This window comes from Tachypleus tridentatus, chromosome 10 (assembly GCF_004210375.1).
Source record: "Tachypleus tridentatus isolate NWPU-2018 chromosome 10, ASM421037v1, whole genome shotgun sequence".
NCBI lineage: Eukaryota > Metazoa > Arthropoda > Merostomata > Xiphosura > Limulidae > Tachypleus > Tachypleus tridentatus.
In genome coordinates this window covers 141,031,721-141,043,989 of record NC_134834.1, presented here as the reverse complement: position 1 = coordinate 141,043,989, position 12,269 = coordinate 141,031,721, and the positions used below count along the sequence as shown (strand labels likewise).

Here is a 12,269-nt window from a genome sequence, read left to right as displayed (position 1 = left end):
CAAAATCTGGAAAAAATGATATGTCTCTCTATGAAAAGACTCACAGTTTATATAGAAGTTGTACGCGTCGTAGTGGGAATTTAGCTACCACATCTGGCAGCAAAGTGATTCAAGGAAATGGTATCTACCCTCCATCTGTATTTTCTCTTTGTAATTTGCCCATGTATCTATACACAGTCATAGGTCTATTGCCTACTGGAGGTCCATAACCAAAGTCCTAGCAAGTTGTGACTCATTCTGTTGTGCTTATGGCTGGTCACTCCAATTTTTTTTTACACTGAAACTATTAATCCATCCAATGTTAACAGATACCTGAAAAGGTTTAGGTTATAGTTTTGACCTTCTCATTGGGTAGCTAAATGATAATACTTCAAACTCTTTAGTTAATAAAGGAAGAAAAAAAGAAGAGTGAAAGAGTGTCTGTATAACTTACAAATAGATTAACACAAAGCTTTGTCAACAGTTGTAACTGAAAACGAAATAACAAAGCAACGAAGAAAATGGGATTTGGAATTAGTACAATGAAACCGAAAAGAGGTAAACATTTTTCTGACAAAAATAAATGTAAAATTTACAAACTGAAGGCTACAGTATATTAAATAAAACAGAATACCTAAGAACTAAAACTCGGAGATGAAATAAAAAACAATACGCAGTCGGTGAAATAAAAACACAAAACAAGTTTGTTTGTTTTTGGAATTTCGCACAAAGCTACTCGAGGGCTATCTGTGCTAGCCGTCCCTAATTTAGCAGTGTAAAACTAGAGGGAAGGCAGCTAGTCATCACCACCCACCGCCAACTCTTGGGCTACTCTTTTACCAACGAATAGTGGGATTGACCGTCACATTATACGTCCCCACGGCTGGGAGGGCGAGCATGTTTAGCGCGACGCGGGCGCGAACCCGCGACCCTCGGATTACCACAAAACAAGAAAAAGCAGCTTATAATCGAACTATACAACTTTGTACAAAACTGAACTACATAAAAATTTATAATCCAAGCCAAAATTTGGTTTCAGTATCGTCTTTGCTAGTTCAACCACCCACAATCACGAATTTTAACAACTATGTCTTCTCTCATAACAGCAGAGTCAGTAGCTTCAAATGACCAAATATAAATGATCATATGCTACTAGGAGAAACTACACACTTAGGGTCACGTTTGCACTTTGCGAAGAGTTGACTTCCTTTTTGCCAATTAAATCAAAAAAGAAATTTAATTATGTATTGAAAATATTATAGAAAGACATCTCGAAAGTGTGTCTTATAATATCATCATTATTTATTTGGAAAATTAATTTTATATCACAGTGTAGATAACTATTAATAAGAGTATTATATACAAATCAAAACCGGCCTTGCATTTTGAGGGTTGCGGGTTCGGTCAATGTCGCTACTCGTTGGTAAAATAGTAGCTTAAGAGTTTGTAGTGGGTGATGATGTCTAGCTGCATTCACTCTAATCTTACACTGCTAAATTATGGATGGTAGCGCAGATAGATCTCGCATACCTTTACGCAATATTCAACACAAACGAATACAAATTAAAATCAGACTCACAATACGATGGCTTTGAAGAAAAAAAAAGTGAAATTATTGTTTAGATATAACAACTAAATACTGCGTTTATTTTAAATATAATTCTAGTTTATACAGAATGTTTTAAAAGGTAAACAAGTATAAACATGTATTCCACAGACTTTATTTTGGTTAAGCCAACCTGCTAATGCTACTATGGTCTCGTATTTTTGGTTTTCATTTTGTTATAATTTTTCTTGAACTTTCTCCATATTAAAACCAGTAATAATACATTTTTTTTTCTTTTTCAATAGCCCTTACTTGCAACCACCCAGCAGTTCCTCTGTATGCCAAAGTCACCTTGACCAACCAAGCTCGTGCGTCGGGTACTGTAGCTACCTACGCATGTGATGAAGGATATGAGCTGTTTGGGTGAGAATATTTTTCTATAATAACAATAAAACGTGTTATCTGTAGGGTGATAGAGGGTTATCATTTTAATTGTATAGTATCATACAGAATAATCAGCAATATTAAATATTTATTAATACATTATTAAATGCTACCATATAGCAGAAGTGTGTCTGTTTGTAATTAAGCACAAAGCTACACAAAGGGCTATCTATGCTCTGCCCACCACGAATATCGAAACCCCGTGTTTATCGGTGTAAGTTCAAAGATATACCGCTGTACCGCTGTGGGGGCAGCGGAAGTGTAATTAGTATTTGGTAAGAGTAATAAGTTAAGTACTGTGAACTTCCAAAATTTATTTACATGAAGAAAGAAAGGAATTTCGTTTTTATGCAATTTTAAAACTTTCCATCACGCAAACATTAAGATAAATTTATGGTTTATTGGAAAAGTTGTTTAAAAAGTTATTTTCAAGTGTGTGTACTGTATAGAGAACACTCGTATTTAATTGTAAAATTTACATAAAATTTTTCATTTCTAAAGAACGTAACTGTTTGCACTGCATTAAAAAAAAAAACTCAACATTTTTAAAGGCTTATTTGAGTTAATAGACCGGGAATGGCCAGATGGTTAAGGTACTCGAATCGTAACCTGAGGTTTGCGAGTTCGAATCCCCGTCGTACCAAACATGTTCGCCCTTTAAGCCGTGGAAGCGTTATAATGTTCGGTCAGTCCTACTATTCGTTGGTAAAAGAGTAGCCTAAAAGTTGGTGATAGGTGGTAATGACTAGATGCCTTCCCTCTAGTCTTACACTGCTAAATTAAGGACGGCTAGTGCAGATAGCTTTCATGTAGTTTTGGGCAAAATTCAAACCAAACCAGTTGTAATATGTAAGAATGAACGTGAATACCAGTAAGGTCGTGATGAGGATCGAAGAATCTTTAACAGTAAGACATCTCACTAATGAACCTATTGAAAGTTTTGTGTATTCTGACTAATTCTTAGCTTAAACCGTTTTATTACCATTTCTCACCTTAGCATCTTACTTATCTATTTAGATTTTCAACTGAACCGAATCTGGTAATTCAAATCAAATACGAATAATTTCAAAACGCTATTATTCCAAAGAAGTAACAAAATTGTGATACAATTAAGTTAAAATATTGTCTTAACTTAATATAAAATGTTTTAGTTGAATACTAATTCCTTATTTTGAAATCTTTACTTTAAATTATATGACTCAATTTAAAACTATCCTCATTTGAATCTTGTTTTATGTCATAAACTCAATTTATGTTGACTATAATATAGTAAAAAATTGTAAACTGTTAACATCAAATGAACAAACAAGAATCGCTGAGTGTGAAAACATCAGAGGCTCCTCCATTGACCTTGCTTTTTTCTAACCTCACCTTGAAAGTCATCTATACCTCAAATAGAGGACATAATATCTGCAATGAGTAAATTGGGTAAGGTCACAAGAAGACTGAATGACAAAGTAATACAGAACAAGCTAAAAACGTACAGGAGTGTAAAGCTTTTTGGCAGTATTTCTACCCTTCAGTATTGTTCCATCATCAAGCTATCTCAAAGCAACATTATCTGCAAAACGAACACTCCATACTGATGAAACAGTGATAGATGGAGTCTGTAAAACATTCACTCAAGTCCAGGCTGAGTTCGTGCAGATAAGGCACAGGAACCAAATCCGCAAGGGCTGTCTGCGCTCGTCGTTCCAAATTTAGCAACGGTGGACTAGAGGGAATGCAGCTATTCACCATCACTCACTTCCAACTTTTAGGCTACTCTTTTACTAACAAACAGTAGGATTGGCTATCCCACGGCTGAAAGGGTAAGGCATGTTTGGTGTTGGGGATTTGGACCTGCGTCCCTCAGAATGCGAGTCGAGCGCCTTAACCATCAGGTCATGCTAGACTAATGGTATCAGAATTTTAATAATATTAAAAGGCTAAACTTCCAGATGATTGTGTGAACATAACTAAAATACTCAAAGTTGATCAGTAAAGTTTGAAATTGGTGGGTCTCAACAAGAATGTATAACAGCAATAAAACGTTAAAACTATATAAGCATAATTTTGTTTTAAATCACAAAAATAGGGAGTTTGCATGAACCTCTTCGAACCCACATTCTCCTGTATACGTGCATGATTTTATGTAATGTGGTTATGTGCACATTTTAAAATACCGTTATATTTCCGACATGAAGTAGTCATTAAATCCGAATAATAATAATTACTTTTAAAAATGAAACAAAAGCAGAGATTTTGGCTGGATTTCACAGCAGTGAATATTTCTTTGAGATGGAAGTTGTTCGAATAAATTGATCCTTTATCATTAAACCTGTTGTATAGTGTCGAAGTTGAACATCTCTCAAAAATGGGAAAAACGAGACTGAGAAACTAAACAAGTACATAGAATAACTTCTTTTTAAAATTTACTTTTTATCCTGACACATTGAGTTCACCTCAGACGCACCTCTGAGGACGTACGACGTTAAACATATGGTTTCGATACACTACAGATAACTCATTGTGTATCTTTGTTCTCAACAAGAAACAAACCCATTTAATTTATTAATATAAAACTTTCTTCTGTTTAGTTGTGACAAATTCACACAAATAAAAGAGAACCTTAAAAATAGGTATTTAATAAATACAAGATGTTCTTAATTTAAAGTTTAATAGTTAACTAAGGAAATACAACCTTGCAGTGTTCAATATCCTGTAGCCAAACGTAGAACACCCTTTAGATTAATGGAGCCTTCGATCAGTACCATATTATGTGACGCCAAAAGTCTTTTGGAAACAATAGTTACTTGCGTTTAGAGTGTTTAAATATTAGCACAATTTGGGGAAACATGAAATCCTGTAGGCCTACTAACAGTGATAAAATACTAAGTCGGCACAAGTGTTTTCTTAGGACCTTTCTTTAGATGTTGAATACTGTAGTAAATTAGTAACGGTGTATTACAGATAAAACACCCTCGGCTAATACAGCGGTATGTCTCCGGACTTACAACACTAAAATCAGGGGTTCGATTCCCCTCGGTGGGCTCAGCAGATAGCCCGATGTGGCTTTGCTATGAGAAAACACACACACACGTTAGAAATAAAATCCATAATTTTTATGGTAAGAGAAAGCTAATGTACAATGCAATATGTTTCTAACAAAACCGTCTATGTAAAATATAAAAAGAAACATTTTCAATGTATTATCAGACATCTGTTTTCAGTTTAAATTAATATAGGTCACGCCCTTTTTAAAAAAGAAAATTAAATCTATCCAGTTATGAAGCATGAAAGTTAGTGGTTTTAAAATTAGACTAATAGATTACAATTTTAATTCCTTCTTTTTGTAAATTTTGTATAATAAAAATTCAGAATATTATATGTGTGTGTTTTTAATATGATGGTTTCCAATATTTTTTGTAATGGTGTATTCTAAACCTACCCATTGACGTTTTAGCGAATTTTGTTGTTTTTGCCCAGCATGAATTAGATTGTTTGGTAGTATTATAAGAAATCGAAAAAATAAATATGTATAATAATTGTCTCAGAACTGTGGCCTAGAACACTGTTTCCCACCCACTGGTCTACTGATCGGTTCTGGCCTATGACAACGACCTTGCCGGTCCGTGGGATTTCACACACACAACATGGTAGAATATTTATATGTAATAGCAAATATTTTCGCTCTACTTGCATCTTAGGGGTCCGTAACAGCTTAGGGAGGTGGTAAAATCAGACCTAGTTTTCGAAAAGGTTAAGTAACTCAGGGAGAATAGCTTGCTGGACTGCAGATCCAAGGGTTATTGACTCTCATCATATCACAAAACAAAAAGAGAGAGAAAACAAGAAAAACTGAAAAATCGATCTCCACATTATGGGTGCATAGGTGCGTTTGTTATCCAAGGATTATCAGCGGAAGATTTCCCTCCAGTCTATCGGTTTAAAAATAGGAACAGCCAGATCAAATAGCCCTTCTGAAAAATCTTAAATAAACCTACAGAGTCTAAATAAACTGACTATAAATAAGTAGTTTGTTACATTTGTATACTAGTGTTAGTGGGTGTGTTTTTTGATGGGCATAGTTAATTTAAAACGCTTCACAAAAGAGAAATATACTTTTATATGCAATCCAATTTCAGACAATTTAACGTTTAACTCTATACACCCCTCATAAACGTTTCTGTTATGTAGAATAAGTAGAATTATTTTTGTATATGTAATATTAATTATCTTAAAGCGAGTACAATATTTTTTTTAAAAAAGGAGTGAAGCGTTTCAGCATTATTTATTTTTATGCTAAGCATTAAGGAAATGTTTAATATTTCTTTTTATGAAACTGTTTTGTAAACTGTTTGACAACATTAGTGCATTTCAACAAAACATGCTTCACTTTCCATAACCCTTACACACACCGGGTTGGTCTTATGTAGAGTTTCTAATATAAAATTATAATTTTTGACGTCAGAAACTTTATGAAGTTTCGAGACACTCTTAGAAATTGGAATGGGATAAATTGATTCTCGGATTACACATTTATATATATGTACATTTTATTATTAGAATGAGTAAACTGATGATTTCACCAATATTTGACAATTTTTAGTTGTCATTTATGATTAACCAGAATATATGTATTTTTAAAGCAAATTTAACAACGGAGAAAAATTATTTTATAATTCTTACATATGTAAATCAGACTTCTAAACAAGAAAATATTATCTGAGGCTTAATACCTTTTTCACATCAGTACAAATGTCAGAAATACAGAAGAATTCTTGTTAAAAAGCGACAACGAAATAAGTTTTCTACAGTACTTTAACAAAGTATTATTAAGTTGTGATATTACAAATTACTTAGAACGTGCGTTTTTTGTTCGGCTGCCTCCCCACTTTTATAGCCCTTCCGACGCCGTGAAAATGACTTTATCAAACTTTTTAAGTTTCTACATAACTTGACACGATTAAGTTAAGATACGATTGTTTTGAACTTCAATTACTTCAAAGATGTACAAAACTTAATTTAGTAGTCTTAAGACTATAGGGAAGGCAACTAGTCATCACTGCCAACTCTTGGACTGCTCTTTCACTCACAAATAATGAGATTGACCGTCACATTATAACACCCGCACGGCTGAAAAGGCAAGCATGTTTGATGTGATGGGGATTTGATTCCGACCTTCCGATTACGAGTCGAGCGCCTTAACCACCTGGCCATGCCGGGCCATTCAAAGATGTGAGAAAAACTTACTTAAAGACGTTATCTGTATATATATGCACTGAGCAGGAGGGAGTATTCTGTTTTAGGAACATAACATTGTTGATTTTTTAATGCAGAATGCGAATAATGATAGTAATGCACGTACACTTCTTCCCACAACAAATTGAAAAAATCATGTAAGTTTTCTACAGTACTTTAAAAACTCATATAGGTATTATATTATTAAGTTGTGATATTTTCTACTAGTAAAAACTCAGAATCAGACACATTAAAAATAATCTTTCGCACGTTGAGACCATGAATGCGTAACAAGAGAGACAGTCAAATCACATTTATATTTTATTCTAGTACAGTGCAGAATTTCTGGGTGACAAAACAGAGAATTAAAAAATATAACTTAGCAAATGTAGGATATAAATATTATGGTTGCAATTCTTTCGTAACTTGAGCATATTTTCAGATAGATTTTATGGTAGGTTGCGTTGTAACATGATTTACTCAGCTGTAAAGAACGTACAGTTGTACTCCAGCGTCGTGTGTGTGACTTTATGAAACTTAAATTTCTACATGACATGAATAAGTCAAGATACCATTTTTTGCCTAAAACCGGCTAATAAAAGTGTAGTTCAAATTTCATTTAAATTGTATCAAAGTTGTTACATTGGAGGTTTTGGCTAGTGCCTTAATAATAAACTCATAATTCTGATAGACTAGACATTTCAAAGATGTGAAAAAAAACGTACTTTATGACGTTATATGCATATTTAATTGGTTTGGTTTGTCCACAAAGCTACTCGAGGGCTATCTGCGCTGGCCGTCTCAAATTTAGCAGTGTAAGACTAGAGGGAAGGCAACTAGTCATCACCACCCACCACCAACTCTTGGGCTACTCTTTTACCAACGAATTGTAAGATAGACCGCCACATTATTATGCCCCCACGGCTGAAAGGGGGAGCATGTTTGATGCGACGGGGTTTTAATGAACAAAACATGTAGTTTTTGTGTACTACTAGCCATTAACTTACATTAGCTGCATGCATTAAATATACCATGTACGTAACCAGCCAAAAAAATGTCACTGCTGCGCCCATCTGACTTACGTTAAATAAATGGAGCATGACCTTCGTACTAGCAGAGTACTGGTTTTTAAAGTGGAATGAGCCCCCAGGGCTTGTAAGAAGATTAAAGAGAATATAATTGTATTTCAAAAACCAACGCAAATGTATTAAAAAAACAATTACAGATAACACTCATGTATTCAATGCTTTTGGATGCTATTGCCACAAAAAATCTTAATCATGACCTTTGAATTGCGAACTGTAAAGTGCGATGAGTTTTTATCTTTAAAAAAAAATTGAAATTTTATCATATTAAGTTCATTATTGATTGATAGTGCTGATTTTGACTGCCTATTGACAATTAATGTGAATAATATAATAGTTTGAAGCTACTGTATATATAACAGGCCCGGCATGGCCAGGTAGGTTAAGGCGTTCGACTCGTAATCTGAGGACCGCGGGTTCGAATCCCCGTCGCACCAAACATGCTTGCACTTTCAGCAGAGGGAACGTAATAATGTGACGGCCAATCCCACTATTCGTTGGTAAAAGAGTAGCCCAAGAGTTGACAGTGGGTGGTGCTGGTTAGCTGCCTTCCCTCTAGTTTTACACTGCTAAATTAGGGACGGCTAGCGCAAATAACCCTTGTGTAGCTTTGCGCGAAATTCAAAACCAAACAAACAAATATATATAATAAAAGAGTCCCCCGCTGTCTACGGATTTACAACGCTAAAATCAGGGGTTCGATTTCCCTCTGTGAACTCAGCAGATAGCCCGATGTAGCTTTGCTAAACAGAAAAACAAACAAACAATAAAATAAAAGCAAGATATTAGAAACAGGGAAACGAAACAATTCAGCAACATCAATATTAAACAAATTATCTGGGGTTGCTGACGACTGTAAAACAAAACCTACCAATACAGTTAAGAGCGGAATCCACTGCTACTTGTGACAACTTTACCTTATTTCAGGAATCAAAATAAAACAATTTGACTATTTAATGGATTTATAATGCGATAGAGAATATGTTGTTTTATTTTTTACTTTATGAATAAACATGTGTAAAAACTACACATTGGGCTGTCTTTACTACATCCACCACAGGGATAATTTTTTTAGCATGAATAACATACAAAATTAACTTGATAGAAACTCGTAAGAAAAATGACATTCTGTCAAAAAGTATTTGATAAAAGAAGTGAAAGTTTAATAACTAATAAAAATAGTTACTCTAGCAAAAGGTTTTTTTTTTAATTTCGCACTAAGCTCCACGAGGTCCATTTGTGCTAGCCGTCCCTAATTTAGCAGTGTGAGACTAGAAAGAAGACAGCTACTCATCACCACCTATCGCCAACTCTTGGGCTACTGTTTTACGAACGCCCCTAGGGCTGAAAAGGCAAGTGTGCTTGGTGTAACGGGGATGCGATACCGCAACCCTCCGATTACAAGTGGAGCGCCCTAACCATCTAGCCATGCAGGGCCTCAGCAAGAGGAAATAATCCAACTGTTAACTTCCCCCGCAGTTTGTCCCACATAAGATACAATTAGCTAAAAATAAACTGAACTACATCTAAACTACAACTGATTATCGCGATACATAACCTAGTTGGACCTTGCCATTACTTTTATGGAAGGAGTTTGCTCGTAGGTGTCTCTATTGTTTGCCCCTTATTATAGCCACGACCAGTTTCACACTAATTCGTGTGAACCCGGAAGGTTGTAAATAAATTGGAAAACATCTTTTCTTCCTACATTTTACATATATAAGTTATACAGTGTTTTATCCTCGTTTATGTGTCTTCGAAGATGTCTGCTAAAGAACTGATAAAGTTATATACATTAAGATTTTGATCAGTGATGTCGTTTATGGTCATATTGGGAATATTTATTCACACGCTTTATTTATGTTTATGTAATACCGGTTTGAAAGACTTAAATGCAGCATTTAGCAACTCTTAGTCGCAGTAGAACAGTGGTTTTCAAACGATAATGATAAACTCTAATTGATATTCACTTGATACAAATAAATCAAATTTGCTTTATTGTAGAAATTATTTAAAAAAAATTGAAAACTAATTCAGCCGGGCACTTTACTTACAGTTTAAAACTGACCTTCAGTATAGAAATCAAGACTTATGTTATACAACAGGAAATATAGAAATGTTTGCTCATATGATCGTGTAAATAAAACAATATTATAGATACAGTGACAGGAAACTCGTCAACAATAGGTATTTTGACTGTACATATAAAATGTACAAACAACCTAGAAATTCTATTTGGTTCTTTCAAGTTTCTTGTGATAAAAGATGATAAATACTTTTCCATTCACGTTTTATAAATCCAGTGTGTTTACAATCCAAATAAGCAATCACGTATATTATACTAAGTTTCGATCTGAGCTCGATCTGTATCATAAAGATACAGCTTCGACATGGACAGGTGGTTAAGGCACTCGACTCGTAATCTGAAGATAGCAGCTTCAAATCCCCGTCACATCAAATATTCTCGCCCTTTCAACCGTGGGGGCATTATAATGTGAGGTCAATCCTACTCATTGTTGGTAAAAGAGTAGCCCAAGAGTTGGCGGTTGGTGGTATTGACTAGCTGCCTTCCCTCTAGTCTTACATTGCTAAATTAGGGACGGCTAGTGCAGATATTAAAAGCAAACACAGAAAGAAGTCTGAACTTCTAGAAGGTGGAATCATTTAAAAACGTAAAGAAATATCAGTATTGACCTTCACACAATTTGGACAAATTTTATCCGACAGTGAAATTACTAAATGCATAACTTCTTACAATATTTCAGAAATCATTCACATTATTCAAACGAGAAAGTTATTATAATATAACTGATTATTTACCACCGAACTTTCAGACTGTCTAAAGTTAAACAAGACGCTAATAGCAAATCACACGCATACAATCTGGAAACAGAGGTTTAAGAATGATAAAGGTCTGACAAAAATTGTGTGGTCCTGTCTAATTTGGAGTGTGTTACGTGGTCACACATGTAGTGTATGGCTGCAAGATATTTCCAAAAGGTTAAGTCTGAGTTGACCAAAACTATCTCATTTGCAAAGTAAAGTACTGTGTTGAAATGTAGTAGTAGAGCAGATTTTGAAGAAATATAAATAAATCACGATAGTCTGAAGTGTTTCATATTTAAGGCTACAGACCATCTTGGTTAAGAAAATATACAAAATTAAAAAAAAAAAAACACAAGATTAGAATGACAAAGTCTATCTTGTAATCACCGACGAGCTAGCACAATAATTTAGTGATTTGATAATAATTCTGTGTTTGTAACAAAAAGCATCGGTTACTATAATCATTGATATTCACTTTTACAGATCACTAACTGCATTTGATTAGACCCTAATTATAATACACACTATCTGTTAATGGACTCTACGTATGTGCATTATACTTTAATTACTGAAATTTAAGTGTTTATGTAATGTTTAAATGATTAGTTTATTAATTAACATAGATTATTGTATAATGTGTCTGAAAAACTGTCAGAGCATTTCATTTTACTCAGAGTTAAATTAAAGTTTTTATTAAGCGTCCGACATTTTTGTTTACAGAAAACTTTTATTAAAATAAAAGTTAAATATAACACATTGTTGCTATCTATGTATTTACAATATGTTTAAAATAAATGGTCCAATGTAAATATATAGTGATGCATGTCGGTTAAATACATTTTTGTTTTACTTAATTAAAGTGTATATTTTTAAAACGGAAATATCAATGGTGAACCATTGTAACTATCTAGGTAAGTTCATTACATGTTCATACAAAACATTAACTATACATTCTCAATATCTGAAAGGTATGGCACAGTTGTTGTATACAATGCCTGATATACTGTCAGACTGTGTCAGTTGACTTATAACAAAATTAAAGATCGTTTCTACTTAAATATGTGATATTTTATTTATATTTTAATTACTTAATGTTTCGAAACATTCTTGCTATATTTCAAATGAAAAGTTCAAATAATTGAAAGCGGGGTGTTCTGATTTATCTA

At 33.9% G+C, this 12,269-nt stretch overlaps 1 protein-coding gene across 1 annotated transcript in view; it reads left to right on the top strand.

Annotated features, from left to right (window-relative positions):
• Nucleotides 1-12,269, top strand: part of LOC143230463 (sushi, von Willebrand factor type A, EGF and pentraxin domain-containing protein 1-like) — a 126,664-nt gene that overhangs the window by 37,149 nt on the left and 77,246 nt on the right. Inside the window, exon 2 of the mRNA XM_076464066.1 lies at nucleotides 1,831-1,948. Within this exon, the coding sequence (XP_076320181.1) occupies nucleotides 1,831-1,948 (118 nt within the window). The remainder of the gene's footprint in view (nucleotides 1-1,830; nucleotides 1,949-12,269) is intronic.